The sequence below is a fragment of the Photinus pyralis genome, unplaced genomic scaffold (genome assembly GCF_008802855.1).
Source record: "Photinus pyralis isolate 1611_PpyrPB1 unplaced genomic scaffold, Ppyr1.3 Ppyr1.4_LG1, whole genome shotgun sequence".
Lineage (NCBI taxonomy): Eukaryota > Metazoa > Arthropoda > Insecta > Coleoptera > Lampyridae > Photinus > Photinus pyralis.
The window spans coordinates 45,490,633-45,516,761 of NW_022170249.1; the positions used below are offsets into that span (position 1 = coordinate 45,490,633).

Sequence of the window (26,129 nt, forward strand, 5' to 3'; positions counted from 1 at the left end):
TATTTTGGTGCATTCATTCAAAACTTTAAAGCAATGCTGCGGTTAAAAAGTGGAACAGATTTGGAAGCATACCCTAAATTACGCGCGTTTGTGAAAGCTTCAACCAAAGGATAGGTACACAAGCCAAAGCAATGATCTGCATTTACAGAAAGCGACACCTAAGAGGATTTTTTATTTCATCCAGATGACAGTGTCAAAAGTCATACTTGAAGTATTGTTACTTAGCAACTTTAAAGCACGTGTGTTTTAAAGGCCCTTTTTCGCACGCATTTGAGTGTTTAAAACGGAGATTGTGATTCAGGTATAATAAAAAATATATTATTTCAAACATTTCTGCAGCCCTTTTATTGAATTTTAGGTTCCAAAAAACCCGATTGAAACTTAGATTCATCGTAATCTGGATGTGAGCTATCTTTATAAAAAGGACCGACTATGGTGGTTCTATGTATGATCTACGTTAAACAAATATAGTAATACTACCACGGGAAGGGGCGCGAGAAGATGACAGACTATATGGTGGTTCTATCTATCCTATGTATGCTAAACAAAGTAAGTAATACTAAGGAGTAACCATAATTAATACTACCACGCTTGTAGTAACGTCGCGCCTTTTCCAGGAAGTATAGAGTTCAATGCGCTAGGTGAAGTTCAAGATACTTCTGATCTTCTTCACTTAGTGGTTGTCCCTCCATCCTGGGTTTATCGCTTGTACCAATTTAATACATGTGTACCTTCAAGTTTCCTCGTACCGTGGAGGCACCCATCGGGCGCGTCCCCGGGCGGCGGATAGGGGGACGCCCACACAGACACCTGAATGATAGTAAAGTGACTCGTATTTCGGTGTGGGTAGTGACGATTATATGTGACTCGTCGGGGATGAAACCCACACAGGTAGCGTCGAAGGTCGTCGTCGGGGACCAACCTCCTAAGTCAAGGTGTTAGCGACCGTGCCGCGTGGCACTTGAGTGCAAGTGTCGATAACAGTGCCCTAGGATACCGGGCGACCTTCTAGTGAAGCATTCCAGTGTCTGGTTCAAGGCAACACGAAAAGAAGCCCAGAGGTTCTGGAGCACCCAAAGTTGCGCGTGTACCACGAACCTATGGGCCAGTCGCTGCGGCGAGGCCAAATCTGGGTCTTCTAATAAGCTTCTAAAACTGAATAGAAGCCAGAATAAGAAGGAGATCACCGGTGTCCTTACGGTGCACTGGATGGCCAAACGATCTGCTTTTATGCGCTTTCGACTATTCAAGAAAAAAAAACACTTCGGTGGAGTTCCAACTATTCATTATAATATTTTACAGTAAAATACACATTTACTAAACCAATATTGATAGTTGGTGTTTCAGGTCTTTCCCGGAACTGTTTTAATCCGGAACGTGATCGCCTAAAGATTGCGTGTAGAGGAGGAGCGCTCCAGAACTAATTATAATTGCAAAAACCTGTAAATGATAGGGTTATTTACGTTCATTCACAGAGAAAAAATGCTTTCGTCATCGTCCTTCCATTTAAACGAGCTATTCACAAACAAACATTTATTAAAATATTTATTAAGAAAGTGTTAAATGTCATTGACATAATTAAATAAAAAAATTTTCACTTTGCAATACTTCTCGTCATGAAATAAATAACACACAAAACTTCTTAAGTAAGCCTATAAATTAAATATGATCACACTAACATTCTAAATATGTACAAAATGGGTAGTCACAAGAAGAACTAGAAATGCGCAATCACACATCACGTTGAGCTAAGTCTTTACAGTACTTTAATCACAATTTAATTACATTCCCAACTGATTATTCCGACTGGATTTTATGCATTTACCTCTGTAGCATATTTCGGTTTCGTGTGATATTTCAGTCGCCGTGGAGGTTTTGACGTCCCAAATTTGGGGTTGCGTGCTTTCCGTTTGAGGATATGTAGTTGGTGGTAGCGTTGTAGCAGGTTCTGTTGAGCTCTCCTGTTTTTGCTCGACTAGTACCGTTGTGGATTCGGTTACGTTTTGGGTGGTTGGTAAGGTGGTGGTTAGTTGAATTTCTACAGGTGGTAATTCAGTACTTGTCACCCCTACATCCTGAGTAGTTTGAGGTTCGGTAGTGGTGGGTTTAGTAGTTGACTCAACAGTTTCTTCATAGGGGCCCACCGAGTCGAACATTTTATAAAACGAATCCAAGAAGCTTTCTTCCGGCGTAGCTAATATGAAGGGGGTAGTTCGTACTTCTACAGGAGTAGCAGTAGTTTCTACCTCTACAGGTTTCGTGTTGGATTCTGTTGAAACAAGTTTATCTACGTCATACACTTTCTCTTTGCCATCGCTGTTAAAGGGAAGAGTGTTAGCACTAATTTTTCCTACGTATTGAGATTCAGCTGTTTCAAAAGATTCAACCGGACGTTTCACTAGCCTCCAAACGCCTCGCCTGCGCCCTTTCGGTTTATGATTATAAATCCCATCATGTTCTTGGTAGGCATCAGGTTTGTTTGTGACACTCTCGTTTTCATCCTGAATTTTATCAAGCTCGCTTAGTATATCGTCCATTAGAGATTTACCATCGTTCACTTCGGTGCTCTCGTTTTCTGAAACAGCCGGAATGGGCACGGGCTGCTCCTGGGATTCAATAACTTTCCGATCGATTATCAAATCGTTTACAATTCTAGTTCCATTTGAGTTGGTTATTACGAATTTCGGTCTATGTATTGAAGAATACGGAATCTGATCCTCATCGATCGACGATTCCTCAACAATAGGCTCGATAGTTATTTGAAAAGACGGTCTCTCGGTGCTTTTGGGAAATAATTTTGGATAATTGCCTCCTTCGACTTCTTCGTCTTCCGATTGGTTATGGTCTCTGATTTTGGGTGAAACGAAGTGAGATCGTCCTCGGGTGCGAATGCGCACTTCACTTGGAGGAGTGGTAGACTGCTGACGACCGTCTTCTGTAACTTTCCGAGAGGGCACTCGAACTCTGGTACGAAATTTCGGGCGGGTAGGTTTAGACGTTGGAACTTCGGTGGTGGTTCTCTCCGTCGTGGGAGTATATTTCGTTATCAATTCACCTACGAATGTAGGAGAGGAAGGGATTAAGTTATTAGTGGAGTAAATATCGACGTTATTTGAGTTTTCCACTGGTTGGTCGTCGTAGATTACAGAGTTGCTTGATATGTAAGTTGGTCGCCGTGTAACAATCCCGTGTGTAGGGGAGTAGAATGACACTTGAGGCGAATTGAAATTAGGTGGTCTGAAGAAACCATAAAACTCTTGCGGTTCTTCTTTAGCGGTTGTTGTGGTCGTCGATGGTGTAGTAGTAGAAGTAGTTGTAGACCTTATCCTTGATCTTACACGTCCTTTCGCATTTATGCGAACATACGAAGGCGTTGTGGTTTCTTGAGCTTGCTGCGTTACAATATTGCTGGTGTCTATATTCGAACTAAACCTTACGTAGTGCGAATCCCCTTCGGGTTCTGAAATAATCACAGGTTCTACTGGATGCTTTATAATGACATCAACATTCATTTGGTTTTGTTGTGGCTCGGGTTTAGAGATGATTACGGGCGCTTCAGTAGATCCGTGAGTTGGAATAATTTGGTGTTCAAATTGCATATAGGAGTGTGGTTGAACTGGGGATGCTTCAAAACCTGATATGAGTTCAGGTTGATTAAAAGCCCTCTCTGTCAAATTAGGAGTTTCAGGTGGAGGTGCTGGCGTAGTGCGCCCTCTTGTTCGTATTCTCTGACGACTGGTCGATCTTTGAGTTGGTTCGGGGGTATGATAATATTCTTCTGAATATCCTCCTTTCACACGGCTGGCTCTGGTTGGAGAATACTCTGGGTATTCCTCTTGGTAATTGACGGTGGTAGTGCGGATATTTAATGGACGGCGAGTTCTAGGTTGCTGAGTTCTTCGAGAAGGCGTAGCATACGTAGTTGTGCTCACCTTCGCTCGCTGACGCCCTCTTTGTCTTTGGCGGTATGCTGTTGTGGTAGACGTTGGCTGGGTCGTGGTGTGAATGACGGGGGTCGTCGTTATATATGGTGGCTCAGTTGACGACGAATGAAAGATGGGTTGCTGGCCACTACTTGTGTCATGTGTAGGCGCTATTAACGCGGGCACTAGCAGTGGACGAATTGATTGATCTTGTAGGTTATTTATTAATGAGTGAATTTCTGGATGAATTGTGGGAAGTTCGGGAGGTAACCTAAAATCTTCTTGAGCTTGATCTTCTGTGACACTATCAAGGATCACATTCTGCTGAGGCGGACTAACTCTTTGCCTAGGTCTAAAGTTATATTCCGGGTGAGATTGTATAGTAGGTGCTGACGTAAATGATTGCAGTTGCCTGTTGACTTCAGTTGTAGAGAAGGCTGTATCAGGGATCACATTCGGCTGAGGCGGACTAACTCTTTGCCTAGGTCTAAAACTGTATTCCGGTTGAGATTGTATAGTAGGTACTGACGTAAATGATTGTTTTTGCCTGTTGACTTCAGTCGTAGAGGAGGGTGTATCCTGAACTTGTACGTCTTGAACCAAAGGCTGTTGTGATAATTTGTGAGAAATATGGTGGTTACTTTTCATTGGAACATATTCGCCTTCTTCGTTTAATTGGAGATACGAAGGTTCGAGTAAAGGACCGTTAATAATTTCCATCGGTTTGACTTGTTTTTTGTTTTGAAAGATTTCTTGGTGGTTTTGTTGATATTGGTCGAAATTATTTTGAGCTATGTGATCTCGAAATTCGACATATTTGTTGTTATCGATAGGGCGTACCTGTGACAACGATGAACCATCGGTTTTCTCTTTTGGCGCGGAAACAAAACTTTCGGAATGAGTAGGTATGCTCCTAGTTGGTGCAGGTGGTGTATCCAAACTGATTTCTGAAGTGGTTCTGGGTGGCGACCTTGAACTTTGACGGAAATCTTGTACATAATCATTTCCAAACGCGTTGCTTGAAAATGTTGCATAATGACTTGCTCTTGTAGGAACTGCAGATTTGAGTCGTTCGCTCTCTGGTAGAGGTGCGAATTGGTGCGTTGCAATCGGTTGCGATGTAGCCACAAAACGATTGTTTTGGTACTGTTGAAACCTCGTCGTATCTGCTTCCTTAGGGATATTTTGAAGTAAATGCGTTTGCGGAACCGCAGAGGCAGTAGTATGACTAAATTCTGGTTGCGCCTGGAAATTGTTTGAATCTTCGTATTCATGGGCTCCAGCTTCCTGCTGAAACTCAGCCTGCGGCTGGAATTGATGGTTAATTTGCGCCAGTTCGTATTCGTTTATGGTTTGCTTCAAAAATGATGGTGAAGCTGTAGAATGGGTCGGATTAAATCTATGGATTGGTCCGTTGTCGACAGGATTCAAAAATTGATTAACATCGGAAGACCCAATGAACGTTGGGTCTTGGCTTCTGTCTTGATCCTTTTGCGAAACGACAACTGATCCAACATGCGGTGCAGGTAAAGGTATTTTCGAGTATCCCGTTGGAGCCTTGTAGCTTACCGGGGCGACAAAAAATGGAAGTTGATCGACTTTTCGTTCTATACGGTTAGAACCCAACGAACTCAAGTATGGTAGATCAAACTTCACGTAACCGTCGGGTGCTTCTAAATTGTGCGGGCCTACAAAAACTTGTGGAGAATTGGGACCGACCGCATCTTGTACGGAAATTGTTTTCGCATTCTTCAAAAGATTTAGCACGTCGGATACTGTGACATCACCATGACCACCCATATACACAGCAAGTGGTGGCTGGTGGGGCTTTGGTTTCTTTGTGCTCGGTTCTGTTATGATCGGAACTGGTGTTGTTGTAGTGGTGGTCGGTAACGGTATCCTTTGCTGAACCACTGTGGGAAGTTGTCCCCGTTGCAATTGAAGTTGCAAATTTAAAGCATCAAGCGCTTGTTGCGCAAAATCATGTTGAATCGACAACAGTTGTTGTTGTTTATGTGCCTGCTCATGACTGAGTTCGGTTTGCCGATTTTGGAAATTGTTATTTAGCAGTGTCGGCGGCTGTTGCGCTTGCAAAGTTGGCAACTGGCGGAAATCTTGTGTCGGATTAAATTGAGCCGGCTGGAATGGAACCTCCTGTTTCACCGTCTGACTTTGGGACGGTAGAATTCGTTTATTTAAACTGTCGACTGGCACATACAAAAGTTGGACGGAGTCTCCACTGGGTTTAGGTGAAGTGTTTCTCACGGGAACTTCTCTAAAATTAGTATTGCTGCTCGTTACAATATCCGGAGACAGCGCTTGGTTAATTATTTCTGGATTCAGTGATTGAAACGAATTCGGTTTAGTATAATTCAGAGCATTCTGCTCTTGAAATGCAAAGTTCGAGTTTAGGCGAGTTTGCTCCGGCGGAAACAATAGTGGATTCTTCAACAGTGGCGGATGAGGAAATTGATTCCTATAAGCGAACGGTGGATTTTCAGGTGGGAAAATGAACTGCGAAGGGAATTGTTGAAAGAGCAAGTGAGGTTGTCGCTGCTGTTCAAAGTTGGCTGGCGCGAAGAACTGATTCAGTATCTCCCCTTCATTTAGCTGGGTTTGAAAGTTTGGTTTCGATTGAAAACTTTGTTGCCGAAATTCTGGCTGGCGTTGAAACGGTTTGTTAATTGCAGGCGGAGATACTTCGCGTAAGTATTGATCGTTGTTCGACTTCTTCGTTCGCACCACATGTTCTTCGGGAAAGAATTTGTCGCGAACAGGTTCGTGAAGGTTTAGAACCCGGCCTGTGGGTTTCTGTTCGATGACAGCGTCTTTGGTCGAACATGAAGGACACTTATTGGCGATTGGTACCCAGTCGTTTGTGTCGTAAGCGTTCTGTGATTTAGCCGTAAGCAAAAAGGTTGCAAAGAACACACATCTAAAAATGTCCTCCTTAGGAATCTGCAAAAAAACCTCAATTAGACATATAGTATGCGTGGGAGATATTATGTAAGGTATTGAAACGGCTACCAAATGACATGCCTAGGTACTCGTATTTGTTACCTTCTGGCATTTAGTTTATTTAAAAAGAGAGAAAGTGGGTTAAATCAAACGAGACTGTTGCAGTTCTTTTTTAATTTTACGTAAGGGCAATGATCGCGTCCTAAGTTACTGAGAGCGATGCCACATATTCCGATACCTACTTACCAATCTGAAGTAAATACTTAAGCAATGAAGACATGGATCAAAATGGGTAAATGACTTGATTTCCTAGTTTGTTAGTGACATAACGACGATATCTAATATCCACAAGACTGAACATTAATTACAATCATTGCTTGATTAAATGACTGAATTTAAAGCGTAACGCAAGTAGGTTAAGGAAATGTACTCGCTTTAACGAAAAGGTTGAGTGACCAAAGTGATTGTATGTTTACCTACAGAGAATATGCTTATTTAAAATGTTGTGATCTATTAAATAATTCAAATTCGATACGATTGCAATTACTTTCTTTAGATTATTTCTAATATGGAACTCCAGCGAAACGGTTCATTGACTACCTATGTTACCGAATATTTCATTTCTATACCTTTTTATATAAAGGAGTTCCTCAAGGTTTAGTATTTGGCACACTTATGCGATATGCTTGGATTATGCTGCGACAACATTAACTGATAAATAAATGCCCCGGTTCCCAAATGTTTCGCAATCACGCTCTTTAACATAACTATAATAAATAAAAAGATGATCTTCTGCATAAGTTCTAAAAACCTAAACTGATTTTAAAAAGGGCTCAGAAGTAGTTATACACAATAACTTTTAAGTGAGTTCCAATGAACAGAACCAATTTAAAAAAGATCATTTCAAGAGGATATAATTTTAAGAGTAGCTTAACATTCAAAAATTGGTATTTTTAAAAAACCTTGGGGCTTTTAGGCACATATTTTCCACATTATGCTGAAAAAGGATTAAGAACCAAGGGAGAGGGGGGCTTCATAGGTGTTCAAGGGTCAAAACTATTCAGTATTCAATTATAGATATCTATAAAATTCTCTGATTTACCTATCAAAAAGGCAAGGTCCTCTACCTGTCTGCCAATTGCCAGGATTGGAAATGCCTTCCTCCAACTGCCATCTCCTACACAGATCTCCTAACGAGATGAGCTATATAATTTTTCATCTCGAGAGCTTGATGTTTGAACAAAAGTAAAGTGGAACATTACCTGACAGTTTCAGGGCCTTCTGCATTACCACTGGTACGACAAAAGTACCAGGGTGCTGCGAAAAAGGTGCGACCTTTAGTTACTGTAATGTAACACGTTATAATTTCGAATATACTGAAATAGAGTATTGTACCAGCATGACACGCACAGTCTATTTCGTAATGAAATTTATGCAAAAATTTCACCCCGCCACCTTTATGGTGTACCATGAAATTTTCAATAAAAACAAGAAACTTTCAAGTCCAAGGTGAGTTACTTTCATACTCTGTTCTGATGCATCTTAATGATCAGAGGTTAAACTTTCTCCAAATCCGCCGGCCGGCGACAGGTGTACCTTAAATATTAAACACACCTTTAAAAGTAAGCGACATAATTATTACACCCATTGCTGTAGTTACGTAGGTAACCATTGAGCATCCGCCTTTCTGGTGAAACGCAATTTAATTGCTTTAATTTTTAATTAATCGTAAACCGTAACGTAAACGTTGGATGTTTAGCAATAATGAAAGTGTGCATCCTGAATGGAATCTAATTGGCTATTATCTTATGGGGTACTGTGTCATACGCATGAAAAGTTTTTCTGCCACGATTTGCTCTTCATGCCGCTTGACGATATTTTCTGAATCGCAATTTCATGGTCTATTTGCGATGCCTAGTGAAAGACGGAACGAGCGGTGGGACATCGGTGTCTTAAAGTCTTGCTATGAAAGTCACGTAATTTATTATTGCTTTTCTTTTTAGTCTTTTGTGTCTTTTACAACGTCGCTTCCCTTGATTTCCATTTACAATAAAATGTATTGTTGGAGTACTTACTATACCTACCTACCTAATTAACCTTTTTTAAAGCAAAAAGACTTTTAGGACAAAAAATCAGATCGAGTCCGTATTAGTAGAGAATAAATACAACGCAAGCATTTTAGATAGTAGAATGTGTAGAAGCTTGGATACCAACTGTAAGCATAATTTAGTGATGGTCAAAACTAAGCAAATAGGAAATAAAAACGACAGTATAGAGTTGATTTGCTGCAGAAAGAGGTGATATAATCGATTATGTCTTCGATTATGTTAAGATAAACACGAATTCAGTGCTATCAATAGAAAAGGAGTGGGGAGAGCTAGAAACCATGGTGGTTGAAGCAGAGAATATTTGGTTGTGCAGCTCAGACGCTAAAAGTGAGGAAAATGATTTAAGGCTGAGATGGGATGACTCAACACCGACCAAACCGTCGACGAAGAAAGGCAGACCACACAGGCCCAACCAAAGGCGGGTGTCAGTAAGGCTGGAGCACCGCGCAATCGTAGCTACAAACAAGTTGCCGACATACCAAGTAGCGATCATAAATACCAATAACCCTCTAGGTAACTTAACGGCTAACCAGGCGGATATGGTACAAAATCACCTGGCCAAGCTTCTTGACCAGCAACTGTCTGCCCTAAAAGGCGCTACACTAACACCCACGTTCAGGGGTTGGAGGTACTCGTGCGACATCCTAAGAGAGAGTACCCTTTCGGAAGACGCCTGTCGGGTCCTGCCGACTTACACGACAATGGAGATCTTACCAACTCCATTGTCATTTAAGCAGGCATTCTCTCTGAGGACTGCCAAGACGCCCTACCACCATCCCCGGTGGAGCAGGGCGCTCAAAAAGTAGAGAACTCACTTGACCAAACTGTTCAATAAGACAAAGAGAGCAAAGCTATAGCCGTTTGAGCGGCTTATAAGAGCTACATAAGACGGACAGCCGAGGGACTGAAAGACGCCCATTTTGTCGGAACCACCACAGCGCCATACCCCAACTGACCAGAGGTTACCTCTTTCATCCCCACGGAGAATGACTGGGAGGTGAAATCAGCATACAACTCACCAGGATTGGACGTCATAATACCAGCTCCTCTGGGGACTGGATGTTATTGTCATATACCTAGTGAGAATATATACGGGCGATAGATACATAAGGGATACGGCGCTAACGCGGGTTCCGCTGCACCCTAACCAACACTCCTCCCCAGGAAGATCTGAGTCAGTCCTGCACTGCGTTATAGGGTGGATTGAGAGATCGCTGGACTATAAACAGTCCACACTGGGAGTCCCTACCTATTCATAGATACAGAAGGAGCTCTTGGCAAAACAATCTTCGATACAATAAAAATGGCTTTACGGCCACCACGGCGTGACGGAAGTCGTACGAGGCTGGATTGCGCAGCTGCTGAATTTCAGAGCAGTGCACATCAACATTAGCGACGAAATACTAAGGTGCACAGTAGTGAGAGGATCACCTCAAGATAGGGTGCTATCACCAATTCTGTGGAACTTGACTTCCTTCCTCTGTCACCTCCATGGCAGTGGCTACTATACGCCGGGGTAGGCGGAAGATATATCCATACTAATAACGCACAAATTTGAGGCTACTCTATGAAGACGTAGTTACCTCTTAGAGTAACCGAAGAATGATATCAACCCGATAAAAACGGAGCTAGTTCTCTTCACTCGAACTCCCCAATTATTCCAGAAACACCTCCAATTTTGAGAGTCACATAAATATCTAGGAATCACACTTGACAAAAAACTGAATTGAAGTAAACATGTTCCGCTCAAATCGAAGAAGCAAATAGGACTTTTGCCCCTCAATAGGGAGAGTTTGGGGAGCATCCCCGAAGGCTGTCTTATGGTTGTACACGGCCGTGATAAGACCTATGCTATGCTACAGAGCATTTGTTTGGTGGCCTAACACTTTATAGTGTTAAGAGTCATTAAAGAGCACTTATTAAGCCATTCATGATATAATATTACTGCATATGTTGCAAAGCCCGAAAACGGCCAATGGTCGTTGTTTTTGCTCAGACTTAGGATTGGACTATTTAAAAAAGCTCGAATTCTGATTCAATATCGGACTTTGGCCTTCCTGAAGCAGCCAAACCTAAGATTGAGTAATTAGGAAATAACCTAAGCTAACACACATTTTTAGTGACTCAATAAAAATTCAGTAACACTCAAAATCTTTGAGGAGGCAACCCATAAATGACGTAACGCACTTATTTCGAAATTTTTCTTTTTTATGTACAAAATTTTTTATTTTGATTTCATTCAAAAATTTTATTTTAGCTTCGATCATATCAGCAAGTTCATTTATGACTGTGCGGCGGTGAACCCTGTTCCATTGTCACATTGGATGTAAGGAGCACCTATTATACAAAAAATGTCTAAAAGATTGTAAGGTACTTCCGTAACTCTTTTAAATTTCACGTTTCTACGTTTTTTTACGTCCCCGATGGTTAAAATGTCACCTCACACTGACACTGGAACCGAATTTATTAAACTTTGATCGTTTCATATTTGCACAATCCTAGGTTTGGCTGTCTGGAAACGATCGAAGTCCGAAATTGAAAGGAAATTCGGGCTTTGGTCGTTTTAAATAGCCCAATCCTAAGATTGAGCAAAAAAAACGACCATTGGCCGTTTTCGGGCTTTGCGCCCAACACATATACACCTACGCCCTGGTGAACTATACAATAATTTTAATGTTATTTATTTAACATAATTGTTTGTTTATATTACTTTCGGATATATGTATCCTTGACATGTTAAAACAGAGCCTATACTAGTAGTTTTAAGGTTGGTATCTGGTCGCTCTAATTTAAAATTGTAAACTGTGATTATGTATTATTCAGTTTTTGCTACCTGGTTTGCTTATTTTATTTTTTTAACTTTTTAAACCGTTGAAATTGTGTATTATCTTACTTTATCTATGTTTTGTCTTTTATTATCTAAAATTTTAAATTGTTGTAATTGTGTATTGTTCTCTTTATCTATATATTTTGCCTTATTTGATTTATCTATTATACTTCGTGATGTGTTAAAACCTACTTATGGTACCTATACAGATAAATAAACATATTATAATGAATAACTGTAAACGCAAAGGTAGTGCTCAGTTCACAATATTACATTTGACATAATTGCGCATATCATTCATGTTATTTGATACCTAAATACGTTTAATTACGTAGGTAAACACTTATCGATATTAAAAGTTCGTCAATTTCAAAATTGAACGTAAAAATAAAGATATGAATGTCATGTGACAGGATAATAACTGATATCATTGAATAATAAATCTATTCAATGCTGATATTAAAAAGACCAGACTATAAAATATCACTCGCAATATAATTCATTTATATTGTACATCACGCGCTTTAATCCAGAATGATGAAGATATTGCTGTTACTTGCTTTTGGGTTGACGGCGGTTGTTGCCAAAAAGGTATGACAAAATCTTTACTTTAGCGCGTTCGCACCTTCAGATGCAGTATGGTGCTTATGCACATACAGTACATGCTGGCCAAACTTATTAAAAATGTGAAAAATGACAACGCAAATTAGAAGGAGAGGCATTTAGTCCATAAGATCCCATACTGCTTCTGGAGGTGCGAATGCAGTATAGTCCCTGAACATTCATGAGTTTTGTTTTAGATACCTGTTCAAATTGGGTGAAGTGGGAAGATAGCATCAAAGACTATAAGAATCAATGCCTTAAAAAATCCGGAGCAGATCTCAAGCAAGTGGATGACTTTACTCATGGTGTAGAGTTTGCAAATAATGAGGCTATTGGATGTTATTACAATTGCATTTACCCTAAATTCAATGTCATTAAGGAGGATGGCCAGTTCAACGTGAACCAGTTTACGGCGAGTTTTCCTTGGGTTTCCAAAGAATCGGCGAAAAAGTGTGCGTCTATTGCAAAACCGGTTAGTCCTGAATGCAAGAAATCATACGAAATGGCAAAATGTATTATAATGCAACTAGGTAGTGGTAATACTATATCAATAAGTCATTGATCTGGAAGAAAATAAACTTAAATCCTTTTTTTAAATAGTTCACACATGACATACAATAAATTAAACAATTTTTGAGCCACATCCATTAATTTTTTCACATTTTTGGTTTTAGAATATTGACCGACACGTGATTTATTTCCAAATTTGAAAATCGGTGTAGTATTTATTTCCATTTTTGCACGTAGCATTAATAATTCATTCCCAATCGCGACGTTCAGTAAGTCACCTCCCTAGGTTATCCATCCAAGTTCTTGAACAAATTATGGAACAAACAAAGGATCTCAAATATCAAGGCAACGCTGATAGTTCCCTCATTTTCGGTGCATTTTTAAATAAATAAGATGAGCTATTACGAACAGAACTTCGGTCCGTATAATGGACGAATTCTCGGCTTGGTGATATCTCGTTTGAAACATATAGGTCCCCCCTCAGTGCAGGACGAAATATTTTTTTCCTAATCACTTTGAGATGATGCCTGGATTTGGTCAAAATTTTCAATTATAAGGTGGGGCTCGAAAAGTAGACCACAGGGTATTTTGAGGGTTTTTTGGAATTCAGTCCGGCTTTGCTTTGATGACCGCTACTATATCAGAATCGGTAGTTCTTACATAGGGAACAACGTGGAATGTTATGGAGTTTGTTCTTTAATTATCTTTACGTATTTGGAGTGTTAACTACATTTATCGCCTTATCGGTAACCTTGTTTGTCAAAATAATTTTTATTAACAAATCAAACCAATACTGGGTGTATCGCACTCCTAAAATGGCTTCGGAATTTTACCAAAATTAACTCGTCTATGTTAAACGACTGTTAAAGGCCATCATCGGGCCTGAGTAGCGGAACGTAGGGTGCACTCTAATGACCTACTCAAAATCAAATCTGTATAACAGCACCTTCTGGAAATAAATTAACATAGGCGTACTAAGGATCCCCTTTTACGGCTTTTCTCTTGTTTTCCTTTGAAAGGATCCCAGCTACAAAAAGATAAGCGGTATCTCAAAGTATCCATTATAAACCCTAGTGATACACTGAGATAATACAACGTAACATGCACTTCCTGTAGTGAGTGAAGAAGCTGGTTTTAAATCTCATACGATTTTGGGAGGATGCACACCTTGAGGATGTCAAGTAGAATCGGTCGTGCACAGTGGCCGTTTCAAGGTTGTAACGCTGGTCAAGAGATGCAAGAATAAGCAGTTTTTCACATAACCGTAAAGAATGCACAACTAGGGAAATGATCGTTTTCGCATTGGGTAACTTACTGGTCAAACCAGCTGAGCGAAGGGGGATATACCTTCATCTACCCCACCGGGAATTCAAAGGCATTTTTTTGTGTAAAATAAAAATAACTGCACCAAAAATTATGCCGGATTGTGATTTTTGAACTTATCGATTGAATATCGATAAAAATAGAGCCACGTCTTTCGTACCATAACAAAGTCATGAAAACACTGGTCCCGGAAGTAACTTTTATAAGTTTTAGTTTTAAATCCCTTTGAATGGGGGTTGCGAAAAAAATTTGAGGGATTTTGAGCAGTATAATAATGAATTCAAAATTAGCTTGTTAATACGAAAAAAAAATTCCAAGTAGAATTTTTGCTCGGACCTCCAAAGTGATCAAAATTTCATGAACTTTGGTGGATACACTATTTATGTGTTTAAGAACTGAAGTGTCTAACGGCTTGTAAGACTTTAAAAAAAGGATATTCGCATTTTGCCATCGATGACAATGAATATTCACGTCGTAAAAAGTGGTCGGCGGTGGTTGTGCCTGCGTAAATTGAATGAAAAGCAATTTTTTTGTAATTTCCCCAAAATGGTTTCTACTTTTCTTGTTCAAAGATACCAAACTTCGTCAAGCAAAAACTTGTGATTTCTGCAAAATGAAAAAGGGCGTGCGTTAAAACCTAGCTAAATCGGTTAAGGTCATCCTTCTATGTGTTAGGAACATAAAGAAGAAACGTTGCAAATGCTGTTGAGACGTTTGGGAAAAAAAATTGGTATTGGTCCGTGTATAATCGGCTGATATACTTAACGGCCCAATAAATCCACTAAGTCATAACCATGGTTGCTTAAAGGAATTAATACCTAAATAGATATACTCAATACGAGAAGTCGGAGGAGGCGAATTTAAGAAGCAAGATGCGTTATCGTCATTCGTATAGATGTGACATGCGAACCACTAAGAAAAGTAAAGGAATCATTTGTCAGGAGTGCGTGTTTCAAAAATATTTTAAAAACCTAAGCTTTTGATTGAGAAGTCTAATCGAAAAAGTACGAATTGTTTTGGATTCTACGCACCAAAATTAATAAGAAAAGTGTTTTCCCGAGAAATTTTGGTGTAGTCGATTTTTGGTAAAAAAGGAAGGTTATACACTGCCTTTTTTTGAGGCCCGACAAAAAAATTGTCTCAGATCGACAAGGAAAAAAAATTTTCTTATAGAATGTGGCCTGTAGAATCCATAATTTCAAACAGTTCCAAGATTGGGCTACTAGTTCAAAAGTTACAGCTCTTTGAATTTTCTTTCGAAATTGGTTTCTAGTCCATAACTTTTGATTGAGAAGTCTAATCGAAAAACTACGAATTGTTTTGGATTCTACGCACCAAAAGTAATAAGAAAAAGTGTTTTCCCAAGAAATTTTGGTGTAGTCGATTTTTGGTAAAAAAGGAAGGTTTATACACTGCCTTTTTTGAGCCCCGAAAAAAAATTGTCTCAGATAGACCCGGAAAAAAAATTTTCTTATAGAATGTGGCCTGTAGAATCCATAATTTCAAACAGTTCCAAGATTGGGCTACTAGTTCAAAAGTTACAGCCCTTTGAATTTTTTTTTCGAAATTGGTTTCTAGTCTATAACTTTTGATTAAGAAGTCTGATCGAAAATGTACGAATTGATTTGGATTCTACGTACCCAAATTAATAAGAAAAAGTGTTTTCCCGAGAAATTTTGGTGTAGTCGATTTTTGGTAAAAAAGGAAGGTTATACACTGCCTTTTTTGAGCCCCGAAGAAAAAATTGTCTCAGATCGACCCGGAAAAAAATTTTCTAATAGAATGTGGCCTGTAGAATCCATAATTTTAAACAGTTCCAAGATTGGGCTACTTGTTCAAAAGTTACAGCCCTTTGAATTTTCTTTCGAAATTGGTTTCTAGTCCACAACTTTTGATTGAGAAGTCTAATCGAAAAAGTACGAATTGCTTTGGATTCTACGCACCAAAATTAATAAGAAAAAGTGTTTTTCCAAAAAAATTTGGTATAGTCGGTTTTTGGTAAAAAAGGAAGGTTAAGTATTCAAATACTATGCGAAGTATTCGAATACTTCTCAAAGTATTCAAATACCTTGCGAAGTATTCGAATACTAAATATTTGTGAAAGTATTTGAGTTGCAAATACAAATACTGCTTCCATAAAAGTATTTAATTACAAAGTATTTGAATAATTTAAAGGATTTGAATACTACAAAGTATTTACAAAATCGAATAGCGCCCAGCTCTGTTTTACGGTGAGCAATTGACATGCCGCATTCTCAAAATATCGACAAAAACGCACTTTTTACCACCAGCACGTTAGTAAGAGAGGTATTGGGGTAAAAAATGATCTTGGTCGGTCGGGCTGACTGTCGGTCCGTCTGTACTCTCATTTCCGGCTAAACGGCTGAACCGACTGGACCCAAATTTGTTACATACATTCTTAAAAAGGAAGGAATTAACAGTCTTTGACAGAACGCGCATGCGGAGATGTTCGGGTGGTGTTTGTGAACAGAAAATTTTTCTAAATGCGGAAATGCAGACCCTGCTTATAGTAGGATCTGGTAAATGGTATTTTGTCTTAAAAATACAATGTGCAAAACTGAAAAGTGTACAATTCAAACTTGATAACACCTTCAAGAGCTTATTTATTTTATGACAACTAACGAATTCATATTTCTGGATTAACTGTTGATGAACTTTAAAAATTGCCAATATAGCTCTCTTATTTTTGACATCAAAACAATATGTCATATTACAACTCATGTTGACCATGCAATTCTCTACCTAATGAGGATATCGTATACATGCTGTTCGATATTTTGAAAATGCGGCTGTAATTATATTTCAACTCCCAAATAGACCAATAAATGTACCGCTAGGAATGTAATTTAGTAAGAATAATCTTCCCTAGACAACCCTACTTTCCGCTAGTAAAAAATTAGACTTGATGTTTGGGCGCTATGGAGATCCTACTATTTGCATATAAGATGCCTCAGTTTTGATTTGAGAAATTGTTGAATAATATGCCATCCAATATTTTATTTGCAGCACGGGTGAGCCTGGAAACCGATTCATAAATCAAATATCAAAAGGAAGTAACAGTTTCTAAAATGACATAGTAACCACCTATTCAAAAGAAGGTTTTTACATATTATGTAGATGCTATCTTTATAGTATTGTACAACCATAATTTCAGTGGGAATTTCCAAAAAAGTACATAATTAATTAATTCCTGAATAGCGACAAAACTTTACTTAAGTAACAGTACCTAAATTACAAACAAAGCCGGTTCCCCAATTTACACAGGTATCTAAACAAAACGTTCTAATTTATTTCCCTAATTATGCTAAAAATTAACATTTTGTAGTATACGTTCTGTTAATTTGTGTAATAGTCAAGGTTATGGTTATATGTAAATAAAGAAATCTAAATTGTAAAGGTCACTTTTTCCTTTATTTTACATTGCGAACCATTAGGAAATCTACGAAACATTTAAACTGAATTGATTAATTAAAGGTTAATTAATTGTAATTTTTACTACGAGATTTATTAAAGTAAATTTTCTAGGCTTTTCCAATAACGTTGGCGCTTGTAACTATGCCCCGGCGATTAGACCGGAAGTCTGACCGTTAAGCATTTTGATCAAAAGCCAATTGATTAATTTTGAAAGAAAAGGGAAAAATTATTGTCCAATCAAATTTCTTGAGCTTGAGTTAGACGCCCGACCCCGAGAGGCTTTAAGCGGCAATATAAACTGCGGTTTAAACTTGCTGTGACTGCGGGTTGCTATAATAAAATCAATTATAGAGCAAAGAACGTGTAATTAGTGAACTAATACAAAAATTACAGTTATTTTATTAGCCATTATTGCAAGAATGTAACCTTTGTTACCTTCAGACATCTATAAATTCAATTACAAAACCATAATTTGTCAAAATTCTGGCTTAATGCAATAAATAGGTTAATGATCAAGTTAACTACTTCGATTTCACTCAATAAATCAATTTATTTAATTAATGTAAATGTAGGACTTCCCGGTTAAGTATATCAATAGAATGAAATAAAGACACATACAGAAGACATTCATTCGGCACTGGGAAATAATGTTTTGTTAATTTACATTTTTGAAGGAATCTTCAATCATTCATTCCCAGGATATTTATTAAAGTTCTGAAAGTGTTCATTGGTATATTATTAACATTACGAGACTGGATAAATACGTAGCACTTTTACTATTCCTTTTAGCAACTTCCTTTATTAATTAGAGATTCGTCAACATAAATTAAGAGCTCATTTAAATCCGGTGAATATATCCCAGAAAAGAATGGGTTCTGGTCTTTCATTACTAGCAAATCGAAAAACTCCAAAACGGTCAACAAAAAAATTATTCTGGGTATACCGGTCGCAATGTAAAATGACACATGTACAATTCCGGTTGTACGTAGGTATTATTTGGTTAAATAAATAAACTTTCTAAGGATAATTAAGAAATTCTAGTAAACATAGTTTCAAAGGAACGATGCGTGTAAAGAAAGGCAATTACACAGAATTCGGATTAATAAAACAAGCATTTTCTAATTTATACCTGAAATAAATCAGGAAGAATTTCTAATTTTTATACCACCTTTGGTGTTTAAAATTATTTTATGTAACGATCGACCTACTCCAGTATTAATTTTAGAAACAATAGGTAATGAATAGTGAAAGATTATTAAACCGCGAATAATTAATGGTAAATTCAGATTGCGTAATCCGCTAAGTTGTTGACTTAAAATTGGGCTGCTTTTCATTAATTGCAACATTGAATACTAATTTGATTAAACCATTCAACAGCAAATTACAAGATAATTGCTCGTTTGATATTTGTATACTTTCAGATCACTGTAACACATTTTGAAAGTGACTGTGCAAATTTAAAAGTGTAATTCGCCTTGTAGGTGCTAAATCGTGAGGAAATAAGTAAAAATCATAACGCCACTTTTCACATTCGTTCGAAACCGGTATTGCAAATTTCGGCCAAAATTGCAAAAAAAAAGAAAGTTTGCGATAAAAATATGGAGACGACTAAAAATTGGTAAATTAAAAGGGTACTAACCATTTTCAAGATTATCCGATAAAAAAATATGCACAACACAACCTACTACACTAGATATCTTCAGCTCGCGAGCATTACACTGTTCACTGGCACATTCTAGCACCAAATCAACACTTAGTAGCCAAAGAAAGAAAGTCTTAAAGCGGTTAATATCCGCCTCTTAAATATGTGTCAGAAAGTATGTGGGGCGCAGACGGTGCAGCTAGTTACCTGCACCCTTCCGTTGAACCTTACAGATTGGAATCCCTTCAATTAACTGAAGGTATTTCTTGAGAAGTTTATATAATTTTATTACGGATTAGGGTTTCAAGGTCACACTTTCAATTACTAAAAGAAATTTGTACCTATACGTGGTTAAGAACAGTTTGAATGACATTGAAGGAAGAGCGGATTTTTACATTTGAAACGTTTTTGCGTACCTATTTAGCTTATTTAGGGCATTTTTGCGTTAATTATCTCCCGCTGTACATCAATGAAAGTACTTTTAGGGAAGCAAATCGTTTTTCCGTATCCGGAAATAAAGGGTTGTTTACTGTAATTAAGTTTAGCTGATCAACTTATGAATTTATGATGCTTCAGAGGGCAATAAGTTATGGTTACACTTGAAACGACTTCATGTATGTAGAGCGGTTTTAGGGAAAGATGGTGATCCCAACAAAAATTCATAATCTATGATATTCTGTGATATAATTGTTAGTTTCATTCGTGACCTAAGTGAAGACAAATTAACGCCTTGGGTATGTACCGAACATGCCCTCTTTCCGCCCGTCCTAAGACTTTCAAAGGAGAACGTGGCTTAGATATACGACATCGAGCAGCCCATACCATTCTCCCAAAAGATTGGAACCTTCATCAGCGTCTTTGCAAACTCAAGTCCAATAGGTTTTCGGGTTCTGAAAAGAATTCAGAAAGGAGCTCGGATACAAACATCCGACATCAGTCTCGCTTGCCTATAAACATGGGAATTTTTCCTCCTAGTAATGAGATAGACATAATCTTTCTTACATTATAATTGATCTATTTTCTAGTTTTTTATCCGAAATCCGAAATCAACGAAATTTGGTATCTATGAAAAATGATATCTTGAAATATGAAAATCGCGAAGAAAACTAAGTTTTCGAGAGAAAAATTCAATTGCAATTTGGCACGACGAGGAAGAAATCGAATAAAATACATATCGTTACAATAATATTTTACCCGAAATCCTCATGAAACCTTCATGCTTACTTTATGTCAGGAAATTTCCATGACAAGAACACAAGAAATGGGGGGATATAAAATTTAATTAAAACATTTCAAATTCGAAATACGAACCCTCTCACCACGACGAGAGCAGTGGCGGATTTACATATACGCACACTAGGCACGTGCCTAGGGGCGGCAGCTTTAGAGGGCGGCATTTTTTGCACTATATTTATTTTAGGTAACATTTTACGTTTTAAAATAAGTCCCTTAACTAGTTACAAATGACAATAATCTTTAATTAAAATTATGAAATAAATTGGAGTTGGTAGATAGTTTAAACAAACTTTAACTGTAAGAACGATAATCGACATCGCAAGGTTTGACGTGTGTGAAAACTTAATCTTAGGTATACTGTATTTCTTTTCATATTAGTTTTAAAAATTTCAAGTTATAATTTGATTTTTATTAACATCTTAAAATTTATTGCAATTTAAAGATTATTTTGGGGCGCATATCTTTCGGTGTACCTAGGGGCGCAAAAAATTTAAATCCGCCACTGGACGAGAGCATAGCCCTAGGGAAAGGAGGGGAAATATAACATTCAACCGTAGACTTAGATTTCCATAGTCAGGTGGAAATCATTAAAATTAGAACAAAGCATGGGCTCTAAACTAGATAAGAACAAAGTACTCTCAAAGGGACTTTATGGAGCTGAATCAAGATCATTGGAAGCTCCTTACTGAGCTTGAGGTTTGTTTACTGCTTTAATTCGGCACTCGAAAACCAATTATGCTACCTTTCAACAAATGCATCATCAATCACTATGCCAATACAAAATCAAACATATTATCCCTCTCTTGTTCTGGGCCCTCAACAGGCTTGCTTTTTAGAGGTGCCTCTGCAGACTACTCCGGTATTTACCTTACGAATTAGGAAACTGCAGGAAAATCTAATTCGGAGTAGCCGGCAGAATGCTCGAAACTGGTTTAAGGTAATGCCCATCTCTGCCACAGATGAAAAATTCACCTCAACCCAGGTTCCAACACCCGACCTCTGGATTTATAGTCCAACGCTCTACCACTGAACCATAAATCAAATTCAACAAATATATTACGCTCCCACATAATACACACAAATATCTAAGTACACTTACACGAATCTAATGTAACTATGTACAACAAATCTTCAAGATTCCCTAACTTGTATCAACCTTCCTGTAAGAAATAATAAAATCCACGCTATAGTGAAGATATACTAACATTAGCTAATGTAGAGGAAATTTCACAATATCAAAACATTGCAACATCACTTGTAACTTCTAAAACCTAATGGAAGACATTCTCAATATGAGCTCTCTGTAACAAATCCGACCCAAAAGTACACCCCTGTTTAACTACTAACTCATTCACAATTATTGCGTAATTTTGGACAAAGGTCCTACTAATTCAAATTTATTATAACAAGCATCTATTAAATTCACAAGAAATAAAGAAATTCAATTATCTACATCCTAGTTATTTAATGATGCAATTAAAGAAAATAATTACCAAAGCGAAGCTACCTACGTTCTGTCCCCTCAGCTAAAACTCGCTCGAAGAAGAAGCACCGGTCATATATCTACTAGCAAATCTTCGTCAGTGTGCAATTTGAATTGCTAAAATTCGCCCTAAAACATTTCCAGTGGCGTAGCATCGATTGAGAATCAAAAATGCGTTAAAAATTTGCTTTTACATAACAATCCATCATAAAGACTGTAATTTTTGTGGTACATAAAAAATGTTGTTTTCTTTTTTGATTTCGTTTAATGTGGTACATCAAATATTTTTGTTTACTTTTTACCACCCGCACGTGAGTAAGGGAGGTATTGTATTGGGGTAAAAAATGACCCACTCCACCCATTGGTTTGATAGAAATTCACGTTTTGAAGCACCAGGAATCCGAATCAAACAAAATCTCGATTGTGTCGGTCTGTCGGTCCGTCTGTACTCTCATTTCCGGCGAAACGGCTGAACCGATTGAAACCAAATTTGGTACATATTTTCTTAGACATAAAAAGGCAGAATCGCGCGTGCGCAAGTGTGTGGGCGGTATCTGTGCTAGCCACAGCAAATTTTTTTACCTTGTTTACGTACCTTGTTTACTACCTTTTAAGTGCTTAAGAAAGAATATCCCTCCACAGTTTTAAACATTACGCGCTCTTACACAACAATCTGTCTATTGTGAGAACCGAGGCTTGCACTCAAGAAGGATTTTTTCTGAGTTCCTAGGGGAGCGATCGCGACGGCAGAACCTAGGCTTGCTATTTAAAATATCCCTTTATCGTCTTATATAATAAGCAGCAATTTCTTTCCTTGTTTGATTTTGTTTATAGCGTTCACAAACTATACCTTTAAGTTCACATAAAGGTATAGACCGAGCTCGTTTGAAAAAATACAATTTGTTTAAGGAAACGCACTTGCACCTGTAGTTAAACTGTAAAGTCTAATCTAAAAAATTATCAAAGTCCTCGTTTGAGATCGAAGGGACTTCAGCGCATTTTTGTGTGGCAGATCAGTATTCTATTAGCCACTTTCGACTCAACCATCAATAACAGATCTTGTCGAAGGCTACTACATTCACTAACCGCTTCCCACTTTCCGCGTGCACCGCAATTCGCTTTTAAAGATTTAACTCCACCATCAGTAAGATCGTGTTGGGGGCTACCACATTCCCTTTGACGGTACCCACTTCCGACGTTCCGTTCACCCGCAATTCGCGTTTGAAGATTTGACTCCACCATCAGGAAGATCGTGTGGGGGGCTACCACATTCCCTTTGACGGTACCCCTTTAGACGTCCCGTTTACCCGCAATTCGTGTTTGAAGATTTGACTCCACCATCAGGAAGATCGTGTCGGGGGCTACCACATTTCCTTTGACGGTACCCATTCCGACGTTGGTTCACCCGCAATTCGCGTTTGAAGATTTGACTCCACCATCAGGAGATCGTGTCGGGGGCTACCACATTCTCTTTTACGGTACCCACTTCCGACGTCCCGTTCACTCGCAATTCACTTCTATTGGCGGCACGAGAAAGAGAGACAGCGATTCGAGATTTACGAAACGTTAAACCGCGTGAGTTCGCAACGGAAGGTAAAAGGCGCCCGAAGTTGACTACTTCTCGAAGACGCGCGCGCGCGCCTCGCGAAAGGTCGTTAATTTCGCCCCTATGACAAAAAACAAAATTCCGTCACGCAGGAGTTGTGCGTGTTTACAACATCTTTCCGGCGACACCAATTTGAAAAGAATCGGACCAAAACTGTAGTAGAAGATAGGAAAAAACTGAAAAACCTTCACGTTAGTATACTACGCACGAGGATGACGCCCAGATGTCGCCAACCCCACATCATGTAGCCATGTCCCTAAGGTTGACAAATTTCACGGCCCCGTAGCTACACGTACACCCGTTGCCTTTCTACAAGAGTTCTTCTACGCGCCCACATTTGCTGCCAGCCAGCCAGCCAAAGTGAGATTAAAAGCTACTTTTTACAAATAAATTTGCAAAAATGCGCTAAAAAGCGACTGAGCACTTCGATCTGATCCTACGGGGTCATTGGATTTGACCCATTTTCAATAGGATTGTTACATGTGGTATATAGGTGAGCTGTGCAAAGTTTGAACCGAATCGCCCAAGCGTTTGGCAAGGACACCATCGACTCCCCTACAAAGCTTGCATCGCTTTGCTCTGCCGCTTAATAATTTCAGGCAATCAGTTGCTCTTCTCCTACACATAAATAAAACAAGTAAGGATTGTCCCACATTTAGCGAATTCATTACAAGTTTACCTCCCCCGTGCACGTGGGATTGTAGTATTTGTAGTCACTCATAAAGACTGTCAAGAATGACTACGACAAAACAGGCACTGAAGGTTAATATCTGAAAATTTCGAAACACTTATCCTTATTTTATCTCATCAAATTTAAATGGTAATATAAAATTTGCATAGGCAATTCATTTAAAAAGCCATCCATTTGTGAATAGTTAATAGCTATTACTGCAAACTAGTGCGTGAAATACCTTGTAAGAGAATGAAAGTTCTTTATGGACGGTTATGTTTAAGAACAACTTTTATATCAAGTTTCCGACACGACCCTTGTTATTTGTGATTGTGGTCTTGTCTTAAAAAGTGCAATTGTCTGCATTGAATAGGTACAATAGGACCTACAGGAAGTATACGTGCCGACCATTGCCTTTTTTGTCGTCAGGTTCTGAAAACATCAATTTGCTGCTTCTTCTTTACAAAATTACTTGTAGGTAAAACCATTGAAGGCCCTTTTATGTAATGGAAATTAAATACCCTTGCAGTTGAAATAACGGATTAACGAGACTCAAATGCTTTCAATTTCCCATGATGCATAGGCGTTAATTTGGGCAGAAATACTGAAAGTACTAACTTGAACTTTTAGGCGCATTTATGAATTTAACAGCAATAGTATAATACCTATCACACCGGAACTTACTGGAATCGTGATGTAACTACGATTTTTTCACACACCATGTGTGGGTCATCTCATTTGTACGTTTCGATGTTAATAACTCGCATAAGAAAGAAGTGAAAACTAACTCTAATTTACATGATTCACAATTCCTTACGAACTTTTATTTTTATGTGCAACAAAAACTTTAATATCAAAACACACTCTCTCCTGTTTGAACTAATGACTCACTCCATCAGAAATTGCATAAGCAAAGTAGGGCGCAATTATTTCACAGGGTACTGATCTAATCAAAAGGACACATTGCATTATAATCGATAGGTAGGCTATGCCATTTCACCAAAGACAGAGAAAGTTAGGAAGCAGATTATGCTAATTTAAAATTTTGGATGTGACGAAAGGCTGACAGACGTATCTAAATAGCATGTCACAGAAGTGTTTGCTGAAATGACAATTAACAAATCATTAAAAAGTACTCATTGGTAAATACCTACCTACGTTAGTCCTTCGTAGTAAATTTTGGTAAGAATACGAGGCTGGCTGACTAATGACTCGTTATTGTAAAACAATGACTAAATGAAAGCGCATTCCTTTAATTTTTAACTTAACTGTTTTACAACATGCCACATGATTCATATCGAATTTTTCTAACTTGGTGCATTTGTAAAATGTATTCAGTTTAGTCATTAATGACAATAATAAACTTTCAATTTCTTCTTAGCTATACTTTCTGATCTCAATCTCGTTGTTCGTGCAAGTAAGTGGTTGGAAGTTAACGTGCTCAGATTATATTATCCAAATAGTATGAGTAGCGCAATTTAATTTTCAATGTACCACTTTATTTTAGATACTTCTTCGTATCGTACTGACTTTGTCACATTATCTCAACTTACTGACGTTTGTGTCTTAGAATACCTCAAAACCACAACTAGGCTGCCTATAAATAGTTGCTTTTTATTGTGATACATTTTCAAATATCACTTTTTTGGGTGGCTGATATCGCGGATGAAATGATCTTGGGGATGCACTTAATGAAGAAGTTCTAGTTCGTCAAGAAGTTGATGAAAAGGTCTACGTAACACTTGATGAAGTGCAAGTACACCGGCCTCTTGGAAAGCAGCTACATTGATAACCAACTTAGTCGC

At 38.3% G+C, this 26,129-nt stretch overlaps 1 protein-coding gene and 1 long non-coding RNA gene across 3 annotated transcripts; one reads left to right on the forward strand and one right to left on the reverse strand.

Moving 5' to 3' along the window:
• Nucleotides 1-250: 250 nt before the first annotated feature.
• LOC116168710 lies at nt 251-1,559 on the forward strand. 2 transcript variants are annotated; one of them, XR_004144823.1, is made up of 4 exons: nt 251-301; nt 359-549; nt 598-1,301; nt 1,348-1,559. It is a non-coding gene; the product is annotated as an uncharacterized LOC116168710 (long non-coding RNA). The 2 variants fall into 2 exon arrangements; XR_004144822.1 differs by having other exon boundaries at nt 598-1,559.
• Nucleotides 1,560-1,639: 80 nt separating this feature from the next.
• On the reverse strand, nt 1,640-19,447 carry LOC116168698 (mucin-5AC). Its single transcript, XM_031484656.1, has 2 exons — nt 19,327-19,447; nt 1,640-6,881 (listed from the first exon to the last, which is right to left on the reverse strand). The coding sequence occupies exons 1-2, from the start codon at nt 19,327-19,329 to the stop codon at nt 1,782-1,784; spliced, it is 5,103 nt and encodes a 1,700-aa protein (XP_031340516.1). The 5' UTR covers nt 19,330-19,447; the 3' UTR covers nt 1,640-1,781.
• Nucleotides 19,448-26,129: the final 6,682 nt, after the last annotated feature.